Source organism: Sus scrofa, chromosome 17, assembly GCF_000003025.6.
Source record: "Sus scrofa isolate TJ Tabasco breed Duroc chromosome 17, Sscrofa11.1, whole genome shotgun sequence".
NCBI lineage: Eukaryota > Metazoa > Chordata > Mammalia > Artiodactyla > Suidae > Sus > Sus scrofa.
Window position 1 is genome coordinate 31572924 of NC_010459.5, and position 22121 is coordinate 31595044.

General features: G+C 52.8%; 2 protein-coding genes across 3 annotated transcripts in view; one reads left to right on the plus strand and one right to left on the minus strand.

The window, feature by feature from the left end:
* Positions 1 to 19084, minus strand: part of SMOX (spermine oxidase) — a 39081-nt gene extending 19997 nt beyond the window's left edge. The window contains exon 1 of one of the 2 annotated variants that reach the window (XM_021077214.1): positions 18869 to 19084. The gene's annotated coding sequence lies outside the window, so the exon portion shown is untranslated. The remainder of the gene's footprint in view (positions 1 to 18868) is intronic. The other variant, XM_021077213.1, reaches the window with a different exon arrangement.
* LOC110257389 (basic proline-rich protein-like) lies at positions 18423 to 19302 on the plus strand. The gene is made up of 2 exons (XM_021077685.1): positions 18423 to 18864; positions 18950 to 19302. Exons 1-2 carry the CDS (start codon positions 18423 to 18425, stop codon positions 19300 to 19302), a joined length of 795 nt encoding a protein of 264 aa, XP_020933344.1.

Consider the following 22121-nt stretch of genomic DNA (forward strand, 5'->3'; position numbering starts at 1 on the left):
ACTGGCTCTGGGTTCCCTTAGCACATGGACACCCTTGTGCAGGGCACAGTGCTTGCACAGCTGTGACCATGTGGCTCTAGGTTAATTGAACTACCAGCAAGACCTGCTCCGCTGATGTTTCCCCTGAAGCTACAGACACCTTGGAAAAGTGAGTTCTCTGCAGCCACCACCACCCAACCCCAGCCTGTCCCCAAAGCATGGGCATCTCACCCCAGGAAATCCTGCTGCCTATTATTCAATGAGGCTGCAGCCCCACAAGCACGACTGGGGCTGAGGTCCTTGGCTCCCTTCTGAACACAGGCTACTACCAAGTATGTCTGTCTCCCTGTCCTTTTCTCAAGGCCACCGCAGGATGAATGAAGCATTTTCGAGAGAAGAGTATGGCCAAGGCACGTAGCCCACCTGGCTCACCTCCCCCTGCCCCTTAGGGTCCAGACTCCAGCAGCAGAGGAACTCCACAATGGGCCCACCCCTTTCAGTAAGCAGGCTTCTCTCCTCCTCTAAGCCACACATTTGTCATGAGCACCCTGTCCAGGGCTCTGGGGGCCGCATTTACCTTCTCCACCCAAACTCAGGACCTTACGAGTCACTCCTCCCAGTGGATACCCCTAGTGCCCCAGGCAGCAGCTCCACCTCGGTTTCCCTGGAGGGACCCCTCTCTGCCTCAGGCTTCTAACAGGAGGGAGGGAGAGGGAGGGAAGCTGGGTGCTGGTCCTGGAGAATCTCTCTGGATGGCCTGGCAGGTCTGGGAGGGATTTGGATTCTCAAGGGCCCCCTAGACAATGCAATTATTCTTCAGATGTAAAAAATGCCCAGAAATCCCAGACCAGCTGCTTTGCACAGCGGTCCAGACAAAGGGGCTCTGTGTCTGCTTATGAGGCCCCTCCCACCCCTCACCCCCAGGGAAGGACTGAGCCCGAACCCCTCCCGGCCAGACCCTCCCGGCCCTCCTCACCCTGCTCAGCCAGCCAGGAAGTGAAAGAAGTAGGATTGCTGAGCTGGGCCTGGCCAGTCACAGAAGGCAGGTTGGGGGAGGTTAGGGGGGGTGCTGGTAAACGTGGACAGAGCAGGGGCAGCCTGTGAGTCCAGAAGACACAGGGGAAGGGAAGAGAACACTGGCCTGGGAGCCCAGGGACCTGGGTTCAGGCCCCAGCTCAGTCTCTCTCTTGGCATGTAACCCCAGACCAGTGTCTTCTCTTCCCTGGGCCCCACTTGGCTAATAACTCTGAATTCACCCCAAGGACACAGCATCTGTACCCCACCTCCTAGATATACTTGTCTAAGCCCCTTCTGATGCTTAACTGCCGGCCTCCTTTAGCCTTTAAGCTTTCCCATCTGTAAAATGGGAATGGGTACCTGGTGGGACTGCTGAGAAAATTAAATGGTAGCAAAGGTAAAAGGTGTGGCCACCTGTCAGGGCCCTCAGAGAGGGAGGGAGCGGAAGGATGAGTCCCAAAGAGACTAGTGTGAAGGAGGGAGCCAGCTCTCCTAGCTCAGGGTTCCTTTTCACTTGTAAAAGAGCCTGTCTTCATCTGAGCCCAGACTCCAGCCTCAGCCTTGGCCCCAATCCTAATATCAGAGTGAACCTTGATATCCATCAGACTATCCCCACAGCCTGTGTTTTGACTGGCACCCAACCCTGACTTAGCTTGACCAGTGTAGGTAAGGTACCAGTCTTGGCTGCGGGGTGGTGGGGGGTGGGGGGCTGGGGGGAACAGCCATCAGAAACAGTGGCCATTAGAGATGTCAATAAGAGAAGAAGCATGAGGGCCTCATTCTGCAGAGCCCTCCTGCCAGCAGTGTTCTCTTTCCCTGACATGGGAAAGGGGTTCTGGGCCCCATCCTCCTTCCTGGCACTTAGATTGTTCTCCAAGTCCAATGTCTTTATTACCCACATCTCTTCCCTGCAACCAGATGTGTAAAGCCCCTAAAAGCACGATTTGGGGCGGGGGGGGGAAAGTGCACATTCGCAACATATGGAAGTTCCCAGGCTAGGGGTCAAATCAGAGCTATAGCTGCTGGCCTCCGCCACACCACAGCAACACAAGATCTGAGCCACAGCTGCGACCTATACCACAGCTCACGGCAATGCCGGATCCTTAACCCACTGAGCGAGGCCAGAGAATGAACCTGCAATCTCATTGTTCCTAGTCGGATTCGTTTCCTCTGCACCACAACAGGAACTCCTAAAAGCATGATTTTAAAAGAGTTTGTAAGCCTTTTCAGAAGAGAAGTGGGGAGCCTGCACTGCATGGAGAAAGGCAGCCCTAGGCTTGGCGTCTGAGGGGTCACAGCCAAAGGCACAGCCCACAAGGGTACTGGTGGGCAGGAGAGTGAGTGCTCTGGCTGGCCTGTTTCCCATGATATTCTGCAAGGTGGGACAGGCTCAGGTGACTTGCTCTAGGATGCTGGCTTACAGCTGCCTGCAGAGACAGAGACTACCTGAGTGGGGGTGCCCAGGAAGACCACCAGGAAGAAAGCCAGGAGAGAGGTCAGAGAAAGGGTAGGGCCTCTCTGATGGGCACAGAGCTCAGCTGGCAGCCTTGACGACTGTGCAGCTGGAAAAAGAGGTGGAGATGGACCAAGGCAGAGCCTAGAAGCACATCCTGACCCCATTCTCACACCCAAAGAGCTTTACCCCCAACTCCATCCTAGAGACCCAGCCACCTTCAGTGAAAATGAGTGGATCATGCTCTGACAATAGATCAGATCAGGTGCTTGTCACCTAAACATCTATAATCTGGCTAGCTCAGCTTCCATCTCCGATCCATGCACCCCATGGCTCCCACACAGACATCCTAACTGGCCAAGTCACCCCTCTGCAAACAAGACCCACATTCTTGCCCTCGGATCCCAGATCTTCCAGAGGCAGACACAGCCCACAGGATGGCTGCTGCTCCTGGAGAAGATGAAAGTGCCCAGACAGCAGCCTGTCCCTAACTACCATTCCCTTGGGTGAGTCCATGAGTACGTGAACTTCAGTTTCCCCTTCTGTAGAAGGGAAACAATCACCTCTACCTCGAACAAGACCCGCCCTGACCCCAGACCCTATTAATCAGCTTCCTGTGTCCCCAGCAAAGTCCTAAACACACAGGTTTCCTGGTGGCTCTCTTTAGCAACCCTTAGGACGAGACCTCATGGCCTGGATTCCCTCAGAGCAGGAACGTCCCCTCGAGGAAGTCGTCACCACAGAAGTGTGAGAGACTACAGAGCTGGTTACTATGCCAGTTGACTACACTGATGAGAGACTGCCCTTGGTGACATCAAATCAGGCCATGGGCAGGGGAGGGCTGATGGGAGGTGGTCCTCAGTCACTCGTTGCCCTGGAAAGGGTTGAATCTGGAGAGGGAAATCCACCCTCAAGAACATACCAGCCCTGTTCTAAGCACCTAAGTCACCATGGCCCTTGGGAAACCCCAGAAAGACATCTTTCTTCTCCCTCTCTCTCTTTCACACACACACGCACACACACACACACACACACACACACACGTATGTTTCACTTGATGACTCGACTTGACAAATAGTCTCCTTTTGGAATACCTTATTATATCATGGTTTTCATACAAACCCCCCCCCCTTTTTTAAATACCAGTGGTTTGAGACTCCACAACTTTTTAGATGAGTGACCTGAGCCTCAGTTCCTTCATCATTAGAATCAGGATAAAAAGTCCCTGGCTCATAGGGTTGAATGCGACAGAGCTGGGCATGTAGTAGCAATGATTCTTAAATTAGTTTTCCTACAGACCCAAGTCTGCACACCAGTGGGGCCTCCACAGGGAGGGCTGGGCTGGGACATTAGACATGGATGGCGATGAGAAATCCAGCCAAGAGAGAGAACACAGACCCTGTTGCATGATGACTCCAGAGCAAGACCTCCAGGCCTCAGAGAGAACCACCCCACCCCGAGGTGACACTGCTGTGGTCTGATGATGGGAGGAACGAGCGAATGAGGGAGTAGAGCCATCCCACTTACTGGGGGCACTGGATCCTCCCAGGCAAGGTCTGTGAGGCTGCGAGTGCAACAACAGGACAAGCTGGTTGATCACCAGCCCCCAGGGTGGCCCTGGATGATCCTCCCCTCCTAGAACACCTGCCCTAGCACAGCCCCCTCCCAGGCTGACCTGTGCAACCAAGAGGATCCTGGAGAATTATGGAGGATGACTTCCATAACACGGTCACAAGACACACTGGGGCTTTCCTCTTGCTCTCCGAGACTGCTTACTTAAGGGAAAGCCAGTCGCCACGCTGTGAGGACACTCACAGAAGAAGCCCACAGAGAGGGGAGGAACTGAGTTAGTTCTACCATCAGCCAAACCGTCTTGCCAAGCACATGACTGAACCACCCTGGAAGCCAATCCATCAGCCCCAGTAAAGCCTCCTGATGACTGCAGCCCCAGTCACCACCTTGACTGCGACCTCCTGAGAGACCTCCAGCTGGAAACAACTAAACTGCTTCCACATTCCTGACCCACAGCACAGTGGGGTAAGGATCCAGGGTCGCTGCAGCTGTAGTGTGGGTGGCAGCTCTGGCTCAGATTCAATCCCTGGCCCAGGAACTCCCATATGCTGTGGGGGCAACTGAAAACAAGAAGAAGAAAAAAAAAATCTGACCCACACAAACTACGAGGATAACTATTTATTGCCATTTTAAGCTACTAAATTTGGGGATAGTTTGTTACACAGCCATGGGGTAACTAATACTGTCAGCAGTTCTCTCCCCCCATCCTACTCAGGGTCCCAGCTCCCTCTTTTCTGAACTTCAGCGCTGGGGTTGAGTGAGCAGAGAGCCTGGCCCAGACCCTGTAGCTTACAAGGCCCCGTACAGGAACTCCTTCCCAGCCTGGGCATCTGACTCACCTGGAGATTTTTACAAAAGATTGATACTGTGCTTCAACATTGGGTCATCTAAACCAGGCTCTTTGAGGTGGGGTTCAAGTGGAAACTTTTAAAGGACCCTACATGATGTGAACATAGAGCCAAAGCTGAGGATCACTGCTCTACAGCAGACTCAAATGCAGATTCCGGGTCAGAACATCTGGGGTCTGCCTATGCAGGAGTGGAGGAGGCAGAGAGAGCAGCCAGGCCAGGTAGCACCCAAGGTCCACTGCCCACCCTCCAACTTAGGCCAAGGGTCTCCTTCTGTCCTCCCTCCCCCACTGCTGCCCAACTCCCAAAGTGCCCTGCGCTGAACATGTGTGACATGCCTCAAGCCAGAAAGGTCCACGCTCTGCTCACATGGACTGCTTCCTCAGAGAGGCCCCAGGGTGCGGGGATGGGGTCTAACACTGAGTGATCTGGAGAAGACTCCTTTTCCTCGGCCACAAAATGGGCACTGTTTTCACACCTGCTTTGCTCTGTCATGGGCCCTAGGCTCCCACCTGGATGTTTTCAGAGATTTACATTTTGTCTCCCTCAAGACACAGCTTCCCCCACCTTCACAGCAGCATTAGTCACAACAGCCGAAAGGTAGAATTCATTCAAGTGTCCATCGATGGATGAATCAACAAACATGCATGTGAGAGAATATTATTCAGCCTTGAAAAAGAAGGAAATTCAGACACGTGCCTCAACATGGATTAACCTTGAACACATGATGCCAAGTGAGATAAGCCAGTCACAAAATGACTAACGCTATACAATTCCACTCACATGAGGCACCTAGAGTGGTCACATTCACAGAGACAGGAAATAGAATGGTGGATGCCAAGGGGCAGAAGTGAGGGGGAAATGGGGAGTTAGTGTTTATAGGGTACAGAGCTGTTTTGGAAGCTGAAAAAGAGTTCTGAAGATGAATGGTGGTGATGGTAGCACAATAATGTGAATACCTTTAATACCATTAAGCTGTATACCTAAAAATGGTTAAAATGGGAGTTCCCCTCATGGCTCAGTGGTAACAAACCCAACTAGTATTCATGAGGACGTGGGTTCAATCCCTGGTCTCACTCACTGGGTTAAAGATCTGCGTTGCTGTGAGCTGTGGTGTAGGTCGCAGATGTGGCTTGGATCTGGCGTTGCTGTGGATATGGTGTAGGCTGTCAGCTACAGCTCTGATTCAACCCCTAGCCTGGGAACCTCCATATGCTGTGGATGCAGACCTAAAAAGACAAAAAATAAATAAAAATAAAAATGGTTAAAATGATACATTTTATGTATGTTTTATCACAATAAAAACAACAACAAAAGAGAAGCTGAGTGAGTGCTACTCTACCAGGCACTTGATTTATAGAAACAGCCAGAAGCCTCCCCATCAGAGAGGGTCTATGAAGCAAAGCAGATAAGGGAGAGGCAGGGGCTCTGCATGGGGAGGGCAGGAAACCTCTCTGACAAGGTGACACACCAGAGCAGAGGAAGTGACAGGCAGGAGGGGACCAGAGGATGATCATGCTGTAGGGACCTTCTAAGGACTTCCTGAATGATGGAATGTGAGGGTAAGAGCAAGGATGGGGTCAGGGTGGCTTGGGTGACCAGTCATGACACCAGGAACAAGCTTTACAAGTTCTGTGTCAAACGGTCACCTCCCTTCCCCTTCACAACAAGGCTGTGCGGTAGGAAAGGCAAGAAACTTTGTGTGAGGAGTTCCCTTGTGGTGCAGTGGGTTAAGGATCTGGCATCGTCACTGCAGCAGCTTGGGTCACTGTTGTGGCGCAGGTTCGATTCCTGAACTAGGACCTTCCACATGCCTCAGGTGCAGCCAAAACACAAAGAAAGAAAAAGAAACTTGGTGTGTATACAAGTATAACTGAATTTCTTTGCTGTACCTCAGAATTATCACAACATTATAAATCAACTATACTTCAATAAAACTTTAAAAAAATGAAGAAAGAAAAGAAAAAGAGAAGAAACTTGGTACAGGACCTATAGGCAGGAGGAGGGCCCAGTGGCCTGGTTCTAGAGCCCAGTTCTCTCCTTGGGGATATCACCAGAGTTGGAAATGCTTCTCCAGGCAGCCTCCCATTGCAGTGCAGAGCCCGCCTCCAAACACACAGCTCAGGGCCCCTCTCCCAGCCCCACTGCACCAGGTGTCACCTGCAGGCAAAGCCCTGACCAGCCCCTGACCTGGGTCAAGTCTCCACACGGAGAGCCACCCATTCTGCAGATGGGGGGCTTGAAGCTGAGGGGGTGTGAGCTGGCAGATGAGGAGGTGGCCTCCCTGCGGGGCTTCTCCCCTCTCCCTGCCAGGAGCCACAGCCTCGCAGCTCTGGGGGTAAGGAGGACAGCCCAGTCAGCACTTTCCACTGACTCTTTCAAACCACTGACAAGAACTGAGGCTTGTGAGACAGCTGGGCCCGGGCGCAGTTCCCCCTTGCCGGCCCCTCGTGACTCTACACAAAGCTGGTCTGTGCTTCGGCTCCAGCCTCTGGGAGGAGGGGGGTCTCTTGTAGGCCAAACCTCTCTCCAGAGCTATGGGTGGGGTCCCCACTCTGCCTAGCCCAGGATCTGTGCTCCCTCCAGGCCCACAAAGACAGACTGCAGCCCTGATGGGCTGTCCAGGGCTTGCTGGGTGCAGGCAGCATTGGTGGGAAGAGGGTCCCCTCCACTGCAAACTCTTTTCCTGCAAAGCCCCATCTTCTACGCTCACCTCCTCCTCCAGCCCCAACCCCTGCTCAGTATGGTTTATCACAGAGCAAAGGTAGCAAGCGCAATCCCAACATGGGAACAAAACATCCCCCTACACCCAGCCACCAGATAAACCCCAGAGCAAATCTCCATTTATTGAGCCCTTTGTGTGCCAGGCCATGGCATCATTCAATCCTTCCAAACACCCTAGTGCCCATTTTACAGATGAGGAAAGGCTCAGAAAGGCTCACAGTTGTGATGGAGGCCACCTCAAGAGAGCAAGAGACAGAGCAGGGTTTGACAATGCTCAGCTCATTTCTACTCAACATCTGCCTGCTTCTCGGGCCCTCACTCAGCCTCCGTGGGTAGCAGGTCTGAGGATAGCCCTCGGCTTGGCACTCCTGTCTTACCCCTCCCCACACACTGACACTGCATACATTGTGCCAGGCACTCAGGGCTAGCAGGAGGTGTCCCCGAGCCTGGCAGCTCACCTCAGCTACTCTGCCAAAACTTGGGGCTGCTGCCAGGAGGCCACCTGCCCCCTGGCCAGGGTGTTAGTGTGGTGGCTGTGAGCCACCCTAGACTCCCTGCCCCATGGGGGCTAGCTTAAGGGTGCCCAGACCCTAGCCCTATGCCAACAAATAGGGACAGGGACAGTATCTAATGGCTTTTGGCATCACAAAAGAAAATTCTAAGAGCAACTAAATGATAATTCCCTTTAAACAGCCACCTCCTCTCTCTGGCCCAAGATTTTCCCCTCCTGGTAACTCCAAGGTGGTTTAACTGCTCTCCTAACAAATCGTAGCACAGGACCTCCTAACAAAGGGCCACCCAATAAAAGGCTTGTCATGAAGTTCAACCCTGATGTAAAACATCATCACCCCCCCCCACCAGCCAGCCTCAGAAAGAACTGGAACCAGGTCTGAAAAGGCAATGGTGTTCATTTCAAAATGCACACATGGGCCCGTGATTTAATCCATAAAACACCTTCGGAGTTAAGATACTGAGCTTGGACAATAAACCTATTCTCAAGGTTCTCTTGTTGAGTTCAAAGAGTCTTAATAACTCACCAGCTTTTGGAATCAAGAAATGTCTGCTCTTCCAATTCTATCAGCAATGTTGGGTTTTTTTTGTTTTTGTTTTGTTTGGTTTGGTTTTTGGGTTTTTTTTTTAGGGCCACACTCTCGGCATATGGAGGTTCCCAGGCCAGGGGTCGAATCGGAGCTATAGCCTCCAGCCTACACCACAGCTCACGGCAATGCTGGATCCTTAACCCAATGAGGAAGGCCAAGGGTCAAACCCGCAACCTCATGGTTCCTATTCGGATTTATTTCTGCTGCGCCACGACAGGAACTCCTCTATCAGCAATGTTATTGCTACTTTTCACTGAATACATCTGAGGTATAGAGGGTGATGCTAAGCATTTCAAATGGAATATTTGGTTAATCTTCATGTTAACATTTCCCTTCTACAGAGGAAGAAACTGAGGTCCAGGGAAGTTTATCTGACACAAGACACCCCACAATATATTCAGTAAGACACTAGGGCTCAGGCTTTATTTTTCTATTATTTTAAGTATTTATTTAGTTTTTAGTTTTTAGGGTTTTTTTGTTTTGTTTTGTTTTGTTTGTTTGTTTGTTTGTTTTGTCTCTTTGCCATTTATAGGGCCACTCTTGCGGCATATGGAGGTTCCCAGGCTAGGGGTCCAATCAGAGCTGTAGCCACTGGCCTACACCACAGCCACAGCAACGCAGGATCCGAGCTGTGTCTGCCACCTACACCACAGCTCACAGCAACGCCAGATCCTTAACCCACTGAGCAAGGCCAGGGATCAAACCCACAACCTCATGGTTCCTAGTTGGATTCGTTAACCACTGAGCCACAACGGGAACTCCTATTTTTTTGCTTTTTAAGGCGGAACCCACAGCATATGGAATTTCTCAGGCTAGAGGTCGAATCAGAGCTACAGCTGCCAGCCTACACCATAGCCACAGCAACACAGCAGCCAAGCCGCATCTGCAACTTACACCACAGCTCAAGCATGGCAACACTGGTTCCTTAACCCACTGAATGAGGCCAGGATCAAACCCGCATCCTCACCGATCCTAGTTGGGTTCGTTAACCACGGAGACACAAAGAGAACTCCTTTTTCTTTTTTTTTTAAACCAAGGAATGAATCAAGTTCATCATCTTTTCTTGGTTACTTTCTCAGATTAACTCGAAAGTTTTGCATTAACTGTATATAATTGTTTAAGCTTCCAAAATAAAAGAGGCTAAAAAGGGATCTGTGTGTTTAACATTTAAAGGCCTCATTTAAAAATCTTTCCTAAGAATGTTTGCCCACTGGTGGTCCTGCGTGTCTCCTACTTGAGTCATCCTAAAATGTAGCTGACTCAAGGTCTAGTTATTTGCCAGTCCACAAGGAGGACCCATCAGCCCCTTCTCGCTGAGGTCAGGAGTTCGGGGGCGCCAGAACTGACTGGGCTGGCCTGGGGAGGCGGTCTGGTTGCGGGTAAGGCATGGTTGAAAGATTGGAGACAGGCTCTGAGGAGTCTGTGACTTGAGGAAAGGGCATCGAACCAGATGACCTAGAACCTGGCTTTGGGACCCATTCATGCCATTTGCTGGCACTACCAGTGTTCCCATCTGTGAAACAGTTCGTAGGCCACATGGGAGGACAGGAAGTGTGGGTCTATCGGGGCCTGGCACAAGGTTGGCAGAGGGTGGCCGGGTTCTTTGTCCTATTACCTAATAAATTCCAACTCATTTCCAAGTGCTGATTCTTCTGGTCTTAAATCCCACTTTCCTTAACACCCTCCCAAAAGAAGCAGCGAGATGATAAAGGAACCCGAACTGAGGGGCAAGGGGACCGAAGCTACCTGCCTCCACACACACACAGCCCGGCCACCCTGGCCTGATTCAACACTAATGCTCTTCCTCATCCTCCATCCTCCTAGCCCCTGATTTAGAGAGAGCAGGAAAAGCCCTGGGCTCCTGCCTATTTGAGGAAGAAAAAGACAGGGGCAGAGGATGACGAGAAGGCAGCTGAGTGGGGTGGAAAGCTCCCTGAGCGTCCCCTGCCCAGGCCTCCTTGAGGGCTTCTGTCACTGTGTCAGCCAGTCCACACCACATGATGCCATTCCAGCAACTTCTTATGGGTCACTGCTTGAAATGCCACACCCCACCACCTCCGCTGAGCTGCTGCACAAAGAGTCCTCACACCTCAGAGGAAATGAGGTGAGGCAAGGGGCAAGCCAGGGTGGCCTCACTGACCTTCTCTCCCAGCACAGGGCAGGCGGGGGGAGCAAGGGCCCTGGGACTCTTCCCATCCCGAACTATGGACACCCCTTCCCGGAAGGCCACAGACTTTGGGGAAAATGATTCAGAGCTCTGATAATTTGAGGGCCCACAAGAGCACCTCAACCCCTCCCCAGGCTTTGAGATGTGATAGGGCACAGCAATTCTCTGAGGAAGCCCGATGAGGGGGTCCTGAACCCCCAACCCGGCATCACACCCTGCCACTCTTCTCACTGAAGCCTGCTCCGATCAAACCACTGTCCTGCTCAGAAACCTTCAGTGGCTCCTTCTCCCTGCCTTCAGCCCCCCTCTCTCCAACACCCACCCTCTGATGCCCATACCCAGAGTGGCCTGTGAAAGCTCATTCTGCCCAAATCTCCCCCCCTCTGCTAGCCACTCCCCAAGGAAGCCAGTCCTCACTCTTTCTTGTCCTTCCCAAAGATCACACCCTGTTCTAATCAAGACCCTACCCCAAGGAGTTCCTGTCGTGGCTCAGCAGAAACAAATCTGACTAGCATCCATGAGGACGCAGGTTCCATCCTGGGGCTTGCTCAGTGGGTTAATGATCCTGCGTTGCTGTGAGATGTGGTGTAGGTCACAGACGAGGCTCAGATCCCATGTTGCTGTGGCTGTGGCGTAGGCTGACAGCTATAGCTCTGATTGGACCCTTACCCTGGGAACCTCCTTGTGCTGCAGGTTCAGCTCTAAAAAGACCAAACAAAAAAAAAAAAAAACTTTTATGGTCAAATCAGTTTAGGAAACACCAATTTCTTTTCTATAGCACTTGTCAGAGCCCTGAACCTCCCACGGAGTAGTGGAATGGATTTTCCAGTTTCTACTCTTGTTTGTTTCCTGAACCTTTGAGGTTTCTCAAAACAGTCTTTGAGAAATGCCATCCCTCCCACCCTCTCAGGACAGCCTGGCACAGCAGGGGGCACATGGGCAGGAATCAAGGAGGGAGGGCAAGGGGTATCCCTTTGGAAATTACGTGTGACATTTTGGGAGCTCAGCCTGAAAGCCCCTCTTGGCACTGCCGGGGGCAACCAAACCTCACCTTTGGTGTCTACCCTTCCCACCTTTCTTTCGGAGCAGGGACTACCTACCCTCCTGCTAGGGTCTAGAGGGACCTCATCTGACCGGTGCCCTCAGATGTCAGGCTATGCCTTCAGACTTGAGCGAGCAAGGGGCCTTAGGAGATCCTCAAATCCAAGCTGGACAGCTCTTCCAGGCAAACTGCTCACTCTACTCCACCATTAGCCCATGAGTTCTAATAGTTTTTTTTTTTTGTTTGTTTTTTTTTGTTGTTGTTGTTGTTGTTGTTGTTGCTATTTCTTGGGCCGCTCCCACGGCATATGGAGGTTCCCAGGATAGGGGTCGAATCGGAGCTGTAGCCACCGGCCTACGCCAGAGCCACAGCAACGCGGGATCCGAGCCGCGTCTGCAACCTACACCACAGCTCACGGCAACGCCGGATCGTTAACCCACTGAGCAAGGGCAGGGACCGAACCCGCAACCTCATGGTTCCTAGTCGGATTCGTCAACCACTGCGCCACGACGGGAACTCCCATGAGTTCTAATAGTTAACCAAAATAAAAATGTATTAAGCTGCCTTTCTGGGAAAACGCAGTGCTTCACCCACAAAAACCCTGCAACTCTCCCCCTTGTGCCCCCCACCCCGCCCCAGGAGAGGACAGAGTCCCTTAATCTATAGGAAACCAAGGCTGCAGAGCAGAGCAGACACTTGCCTGTAGTGGCCCAGCCAGAAGTAGAGCAGAGAGAAGCATCCAGACCTTCCCACTTCCAGGGTCACTGAGGAGGTGGCCCAGGAGGGAACAAAACCCCAAGAACAGCTCATGCAGCCATCAGGGCAGCTACAAGGAAGCAGGCAGGCCAGGCTGCGGTTAAGGGACGCTTGCTGGGGGGTGATGGCTCAGCAGCTGGGGAAACCTTGGGGGCTTTCAGGAGAAGCCGGCATGTCCAGGGCTGGAGTCAGCTGTCTCCCCAATCTCCTTGGGCCCACCCTGACTAGAGGAAGAGTGCTCACCCCAGATTGGCTACCCACAGGGCCGGGCTTGGCTGTGGGGAAAGATAAGATGCCCTGCATGCCTCCTGCATGTCACCCTGCCCTGGGGCAGTCGCCTGAGACACTTTCTCATGGTTTGGAGAGCTCCTCACAGTCGCACCCTAGAAATCAGGCCTGTGTTCCCAAGTCCCCAGAAATCCCTCACCCAGACCCACCCCCGCCCCCACAGAGTAGCCCCTTCCCCCCCACCCCAGGTTCTCTGCACACTCCCCTCTGCCCAGCCCCCATGCAGGTAACCTCTACACCTGCCCCAAAACAGTCCACGAGAACCAGGACAGTCCCTCTTACCTGCCCCAGGGCACACCTGATCTAGGCCCATCCCTGCACCTGCCTGGCCCAAAGTCCCCAGTCTCAGCCCTCACTACACAAAGATAACCCCTGAACCAGCAGCATCACACCACCCAGGAGCTTGTTAGAAATGCAGAGTCTTGGGCCACACCTCAGACCTGGTGAATTGGAACTTGAATTTGAACAAGCTACCCAGGTGATCCACGTGTATGCTAGAGTCTGGAGAGTAGTTTTATAGACCACTGCTCTAATCAAGTCCTTGTGTCCTAGATCTATAACTTCCAGTGGCTCCCCAGGGCCTAGTGAATGTAGTCTAGACTCAGTGGCTTGGCAGTCAAGGCTTCAACTGACTTGTTGCCCACGGCTTGGGCTCTGCTTCCACCTCAGGAATGCCATCCCCTCCTGTGTCAGCCAAAGCCACCCCGAACTTCAAGGCCCTCTAAAAGCACCACCTCCTCCAAGAAGCTGGTCTGAACTGCACCTCATTACATCACACCTGGCCTGGCTCACTCGTATTTCCTGGTAAGTGGGGACCCTGTCCTGTGTTCCTGGTGGCTCTAAGCACCAGGATGGGGCAAAGAAGATGCCAGATGCCAACCACAGCTAACAAGGCCCAGTGTCCAGGTGTTGGGAAGCTCCCCCTCAGCTCTAGCCTGCTGGGCTCGGGCTCCGCCATGGCCTTCACCTCAACTCAGAGTAGTTGAGGTGGACTCAGGCAGTGTGGACCAGCTCCCTGCATGCTCCCTGCGGGGGAAGGAGCACTCCTCAGAACACAGGCCTGGTGAGCCTCCATCAGCCATGTGCTCGCTCTGTGCCTCAGTCTCCCCAAATACAGAAGAGAATGCCACCCAGCCTGCCTCCCTCTTTTCCTGGGGGGTTGGCAAGATCTCTGAGATAGATGAGTAGGCCCCCTAAATTCTGGGGTCAGAATCTGGAGCAAAGAGGCTCCATCCTTGAGTGGTCAGCAAACCCTTTCTTACCAGGCAGAGAAGCCCCTGGGAGGCCAAGTCACTTGCCCAGAGGCCTCTTCATGGGCAAACAGTAAAGCCTCAAAGGATGGGACTGTCATACCCTCCTCCCCACCCCCTCCCTGGCCCAGTTCCAAGAGGCTGGCATCCCCCAGGAAGTCCTCACTCCTTTACAGCAAGTCCTCAAGAAGGTACTCAAGCATGTAACCTCAGACAGTTCCTGGCTCCCACAACGTCTGGGGAGCAAAAGAAAAGGTCCCTCCAATCTCATCTTACAGACAGAAAAAGAGAGGTAAGGACAGGGCAATACTGAAGTGGATTAAGCTCTTTCAGTTCCCATTTCTCTCTTCCCCTAGTTCTGTTCCCGTGTTCAACCCAGGCCAATTCGGACCCCCAACCAGGTTTCCCAAGGCCAAGTCTGAAGCTCCACCTCACAACATCCTACATGGAATCCAAAACAGACTAGTTTATCTGCAGAGCTCCTACCTGAACCCCCAGGCTCTCCAGAAGCAGATGAAGAGGACAGTGGAGTGATGCTGAGCCCAGAGAGATGACATTCTAATGCTGACATCTCAAGCAGGCAGCTGCTTTTATAAGAAGCAGGTGAACTCCCTAGCTCCTCAAAATCACAGTATGCATGACACCCAAATACTTGGCCTGAGCCCAGAGCCCCTCCTGGAAGAAAAGGTGGGGCATGAAGCAGAGAGACTCAGCTGCCCACTTGGGGTGAGGACTCCTTCTGCCTTAGAGGGTGGGATTCCTTTCCTCCTTCTCCAGCCAAGGCCAGGCACATCTGGCAGTCAGGGAAAACCATTTGTTAAGAAGACTTCAGGGGGCACATATCTGAGAGGCATGAGAGAAGTGACAGAATAGAATAGTTCAGAGCACGGATTCTGGAGCCAGGGTGCTGAGGTCCCAGTTCTTGTTCTGTCACAACTGAAGTACATGACTGTGGCTCAGTCTTCCCGTCCGTAAAATGGGAATAAGACCTACCTTAAGAGGATTACAAGGAGCTAATATCTGCAAAGTCCTTAGAACACTGCCTGGGCCAGCCTCTTGGCCTCTGCCTAATTTCTCCCACTCAGGATATACCCTCCTTTGCTCCCACTATCCCAGCTCAAAGCCTCTCCTAGGCCTGCCAGCCCAGCCCTGATCTGAGCCCTCAGCCCCTAGTTCCAGTGCTCACCTCACAGTGTTACCTTGGTCCATCAGCACTGCCCCGTCCAGGATCCAGCTTCCTCCTCCCAGATCTAAGGCCCCTCAGCTCTTAGCCCTTCATACTGAGAGCACTAGCTACACAGCTCAGTCCTCAGCTGGCTCCTCTGTGCAAAGAGGAGAACTGGGGTTGGAAAGATAAGGGTCTGCAGGGAGACCCCCAGCCCCACCTTCTTCCTCCCCTCCAACTCCCTGCCCCCCAGGGCTGGGCACTCAGCAGTCCCTCGAGAGAGTGGCCTGAAATACAGCTCTGGCCTCGTTGGCCACCCCTGTCTCCTGAGTTAGAAAACACACACAAGCTTGCATGCACTCACCCCTCTGTTGCCCCAGTCTGGATTTCCACCAAAGAGAGCAAAGGAAATCATTCATCCCCAACCTGCAGCAACTCCACACCCCCTAGAGCCACCCCGCCTCCCGCTAGGCTACAGGCCTGCCTTTGAACCACTTGTCCCATCTCCACATCTCTTCTCCCACTGGCCCCCTCAGATTCTTGCAGTGATTCACACAACTGCTTTTGTGGAAAGAAAATAAAAATCCTCAGGATCACTTGGGATTTGAAGAGGGCCCCTGTGCTGCCCTGACCTTCCCACCTGGCTCAGTTTTCTGAGCATCAACGTCATGCCAGGGCTTGAAACATTCTCAAGTTTCCAGCCCTTAAGAAACCAGACAGGGAGTTCCCGTCATGGTTCAGTGGTAACAAACCTGACTAGTATCCATGAGGATGCAGGTTTGATCCCTAGCCTTGCTCAGTGGGTTAAGGATCCGGCATTGCCATGAGCTGTGGTGTAGATCGCAGCCACGGCTTGGATCCCACGTGGCTGTGGCTGTGGCATAGGCTGGCAGTTAGAGCTCCAATTGGACCCCTAGCCTGGGAACTTCCATACGCCACAATTCGGCCCTAAAAAAAAAAAAAGGGGGGGGAAGAAAGAAACCAGACAGTACACAGACAACTGCAACAAATGGTTATGAACTCTGATAAATATAATGAAGAAAGTAAGCCAGGTGCTACAGTGAATTATAGGGAAGGACGAGCCGCTACCAAGACTGGGAAGGCATACTTAAGTCAAGACCTGAAAAATAAGAAGCAAAGCCAGCCCAGGCAAATAACATTCCAGGCAAAGGAAAGAGCACAGGCAAAGGCCACAGGGCAGGAAAAAGCTTGGGTGTTCAAGGAGCAGAATGATTCAGGTGTGACTGTTAGGAAGATGCAAAAGGGACAGTGGGGGATAAGGCCGGGAGAGGTCAGAGTGGCCAGATCATGGCGGGTCTGAAAGGCCAAGGGAAAGCTTTGCAATTTTATTCCAAGTGCAGTAGGGAGCTATTGGGGGTCTTAGAGGATTGAGATGATCTACACAATAGTTTTCAAAATTGTTCTCGCTGCTTGGTTAAAATGGATTTGAGGAGGCAATTGCAGACTTGGGGAAAACAGGTAGAAATTACTACAGCATTCAGGCAAGACAGACAAGGTGGCTTGCCCTGGGGCAGTAGCAGTGGAGTCAGAGCATGAAGAAGAGGCCTAAGAGAGATGTGGCAGAAAGAACCAAAAGGACTTGCTGTAGCACTAGCTGTGGAGAGGGAGGAAAAGGGAGGAGATGATGCCATCTGGTTTCCTGTCTTTAATGGACGGTGGGTTATGGGCCCTTTACTGAGATGGGAAGGCACAGGAGGGTCATGCTTGGGGAGTGTGGTCAGGGTTCTGTTTCTTCCATATTAAGTTTTTCATACCTATGAGACATCCAGGACACCATAAATCATCAGGAGGGTGGTTGGGTAGAGAGGCTGGGGCTGGAGATAAAATTGGCTACTTAAAATCATGAGAATGAAAATGATGTACATTTAAGATCTGTGTGTTTGTAAATTAATGCTTGATTTTTAAAATTATTAAAAAATTATACGAAAAATGACAGCTTGAAGAGTATGTAAATAGAAGGGAATCAGGGCAGACGAGGGGGCTGAGGACAAGGCTGGGGACCCTCAACATTTAAAGCTGAGTGAAGGAGTTGTCCTTAAAGACTGGTAAGGAAGGGCTGAGGGAGGCTGGTGTTAAGGAAGAAAACCAGAAGCCAGAAGAGAATGATCAAGACCAAGGGAAGTCAAAGAGATCTGCTGGTGGGGGAGTATAAATTACAGGGGACCTTTACTAGGGCAGTTTCAGTGCAATGGTGGGACCAAAGCCAGGTCAAATGAGCTGAAGAACCACAGGGGCTGCAGATACAGACAGTTCTCCGGAGAACTTTTGCTATGAAGAGAAGTGGAAAAGTGCATCATAGCTGAGGGCCAATGAGAGATGAAGGCAAAAGGTGTGGGGGTGTAAAATGGGGAAGGGGGGCACAAAGCATGTTCTTACACCATTGTGAATGATCCAGGGGGAAAGCAGCCACTTTTAACACTGGAGAGAGGGAAAGTAACTGAAGAACCAGGGACAGGGAGGTGACCACCATGGAACCCTAGTGGAAGCATGAGCCTGTGGCAGGAACTGGGACGCTTAGACCACCCCCCCCCGCCGCCGCCCCCACAGCAAGATGAAAGGGGAGGGGAGCAAAGATGCAAAAATGGGGGGCCTTCACTGCACACACTTTCAGATACAGGGCCTAGCCATCCCTCCATTTCTGACCATTTCAATGACCCCTCCAGACACCTGCCGGGTGCTGCTTGCTCCAAACTAGAAGTTACCCAGCCCCTCTGTGGACTGGCACGAGATGTGCCGTCACCAGCAGGCTCTGCAACCAACCTGTAAGCACATCTCACCACAGGTGTCAGCCAGGTGCTTATCTCATCAGGCCATGCCCCTCCCTGGTGCAAGCTCCGAGGGGGTCGCCAGGCCCCTCACCGGCTCAACCAGAGCCCCAGCCCCCTCCCGGGGCAGTGGCTACTCTGAACCCTTCCCCCAAATTGAGCACTCAACACACCCTACCCTTTCCGAGCCCAGGTCTTGCCAACCCCAGCGCAGCCCGTGAGCCCCTAGTTGGCCCTTCGGGGACAGCTGCTCCCCACCCTGCCCGGGGGACCCCATGTCCCCCAGCGCCTTCTCTTCCCTCCCCAGGGACCTCCTGAGACGTCGCGGGGCGTCCGCGCCCGGCTTTGTCTGCGCCCAGGAAACGCGCCCGCCGGGCGCCCCGGGTGCTCCCTCAGCACTCAGCCCCCGGGTCCCGCCTGCCCACCCCCACGCAACCCCCGCCCCGGTACCACAGCCACCCGGCTCCACAGCCACCCGGCTCCACCACCGCTGCCCCCGACGCGAGGAGGAGGCGCGGCACCCACCGCCCTCTCCGCCTCCGGGGACGTTGGGCACCCTCGCCCTCCCACCCGAGAGCCGCGCTGGCTGCCGGAGCCCCGGGCCGGCCAAGCCTCGGGACCGCTTCGGGCCCCTCACCCTCCCGCGGCGGCCGCAGCCGCAGCCCCAGCCTGCGCCCCAGCGGGGCCGGCAGCCGGGGGTCGGGGAGCGGGCGCGCGGTACCTTTCCCTGCTGAGCCGGGGAAGTGAATTTGCGGCGAGCCGCACTCCAGCCTCGGCCTCCTCCGCCTCCCCTTCTCCTCAGCCGCCTGGCTTCCTCCTCCAGCCACCGCTGGGACCTTAGGGGCCCGAGCCAGCAGCCGCGGCCTGTGTGGGGCCCCGCTCCGCCTCGCGTCCCCAGCCCACCCCGCCCAGTCCGCTCAGGCCCGGCCTCCGCTCCGCCTCGGGGCGGGGCCGCGCCGGACTCCTCCCCCCGGCCCGGCCCGCCGGGGGCGGGGAGGCTGGAGGCCGTCTTTGCGGAGAACGCCACTGTCCCTGTCTCCGGACTCGGACCCAGCGCTCCCCGCCTCCGGACTCGGACCCAGCGCTCCCCGCCTGGGCCCACGGCCCCCGCCTCAAGCTGGCCGCCGAACGTCTCCACCTGTCCACCCCCAATAAGCAGCCAGCGCAGTCCTGCCCGCCCTGAGCTTGGGCTTAACGTGGAGCCGAAGCTGCCTGCCAGGCCCCGGGGTGGAGCTAGGACACAGGCATCACTTTACCCGCAGAGCTCGGAACCCTCCTCTAAAGCTGCCTTCACTCTCGCAAACCCTACATTGGATCTCAGTTGGGGTCAGAGGGCTCTTTCCCCTGGGGGTCACCTCCAATCTCATTTTCTCCCAACACTGCTGCCGCACCCCACCACAGTCACCCCCTCCCATACCTCCTCAATCTCAAAACTTCAACTCGCTTGAACCTGTCCCTTCTCAGCCCATAGCTTTGAGCAGAGGTGGCTTCTGGAAGAAAACTTCTTTCCCTGGTACTACTACCCACCGCCTCCTCAATTTTAATAAAAACCAAAGCAACTGTAAGTGTGAGGGTCATTTGTTTAAAAAAAAAAGAAGAAGAAGAAGAAGAAGGAGTTCTTGTCTTGGCTCAGTGGAAATGAATCTGACTAGCATCCATGAGGACCCAGGTTCAATCCTTGGCCTTGCTTAGTAGGTTAAGGATCTAGTGTTGCTGTGAGCTGTGGTATAGTTTGCAGATGTGACTTGGATCCCACGTTGCTGTGACTGTGGCATAGGCCAGCGGCTACAGCTCTGATTCAACCCCTAGCCTGGGAACCTCCATTTACAAATGATGGGAAACTACTTAAATTGACTTGGTGTAAGCAAATAGGAAATGTACATATTCATGTAACAGAAGACTCCAATGGTATGACTGATCTGGAACCAAGAGGCTCAAAAAATATCATCAAGACTTGGTCTTCTCCGGAGTTTTAGTTTTGGCTCAGCAGAAACAAATCTGACTAGTAACCATGAGGATGCAGGTTCAATCCCTGGCCTCACTCAGTGGGTTAAGGATCTGGTGTTGCGGTGAGCTGTGGTGTAGGTCGCAGATACGGCTCGGAACCTGCATTGCTGTGGCCATGGCGCAGGCCTGCGGCTACAGCTCCAATTAGACCCCTAGCCTGGGAACCTTCATATCCTGTGGGTGCAGCCCTAAGGAAAAAAAAAAAAAAAAGACTTGTTCTTCTCATCTCTCATCTCGGTTCTTTGCAGCAGCAGCTCTAGGCATAACCCAAGTCCTCACTTCTTTCATCTGTCCCAGAAAAAGCCAGCATTACACCAAGTTGGCTCTGACTGGGTCACATATCATTGTTGCAGCCTGAATCACAAGCTTACACTGGGGTTCATTCCACCCAAACCACAGGAATGGAGAGTGAGGAAGTGTGATGGCAAGACACTATTTACCATTAGAAGGTAAATGGACCCTGAACTGTGTGCCAAGCATGCAGTAGGTTTGCAGAAAAAAAAAAATTGGTCATTACTGAAGACCTTCATTATGTCTCAGGGGTGCCCATTACCTTTTGAACATCACTTTCTGTATCACGAATCCTGCATCTCCTATTTCAGAGCCAGAAGCACTCTTTCCCATTCTCCTGGCATCATCCAACTCCTGCCAACCAGATGCACCATTGTAAATTTTTATGGGGGAGTGAGCAATGTCAGGAGACAGGCACCACCAGAATCCATTCAGAAGGAGAATGGTACACAAGGCATCTGACTTTAGGAGCAGCAATGATAGAGGTGCTGGAGTATCTGCCAAAAATATGAAGGTACACATTTCACTTGTCTACTGTGTAATAAACCACCCCCCAAACAGTGACTTAAAACAACAATGATTTCTTTCTCACAGTTCTTTGGGTTCTTTGGCCTCAGCTAGATAGTTCTTCTGCTGTCCCTATCTAGCGACATCAACTGGTAGCTTGGCTGGAACCAGAATAATCCAAGTGACTTCTCTCTTTTTCTGACCTCTCCAGCAGAACATACGACAACATGGCAGCCTGGCTTCCCAGAGGATGGCAATGGAAGCTGCCAGGTTCTTAAGACCTGGGCCCAGAGTTGCTAATTCATTATTTCTGCCACAATCTATGGGCTAAAGAAAGTCACAAAGCCACCTCAGATTCAAGGGGAGGATAAACTGACTCTATCTACCTCTTGATAGGAAGAGTAGGGTGTTGTATTAATTTGCTAGAGCTGCTGCAACAAAGTCCTTTGAACTGGGCACCTTAATTAACAGAAATATATTGTTCTGGAGGTTGGAAATCTGAGATCAAGGTGCCAGCGGAGTTGATTCCTTTTAAGGGAGAGAGAATCTGTTCCAATCCTCTCTCCTGGCTTTTGATAGTGCGCTGGCAATCTTTAGATTTCCTTGGCTTATAGATGCATCACCCCAATCTTAGCTTCTATCCCTTTATCTTCACACGAGTTCTCCCTTGTGTGCATGTGCCTATCTCTGTGCCCAAACCCCCCTTATAAAACCACCAGTGGGAGTTCCCATTTGTGGCACAGTGGAAACAATCAGACTAGTACCCATAGGGTGTGGGTTCCAACCCTGGCCTCACTCAAGTGGGTTAGGGATCCGGCATTGCCATGAGCTGTGGTGTATGTTGCAAGATGCAACTTGGCTCCCACGTTGCTGTGGCTGTTATGTAGGCTGGCAGCTGCAGCTCTGATTCGACCCCAAGCCTGGGGACTTCAATATGCCAGGTATGCAGCCCTAAAAAACAAAAAATAAATAAGCAAACAAACGAACACCAGTGGACTAGGGCCCACCCTGATGACCTCATTTTAACTTGAGTACCTCTGTAAAGACCCCATCTCCAAATAAGGTCACATTCTGAGGTGCTGGGGGTTAGGACTCCCACAGATCTCCAACATATCCAAGATACCTACTCGGAGGGATATACCTCAACCTATGACAAATGTGCATGTAGG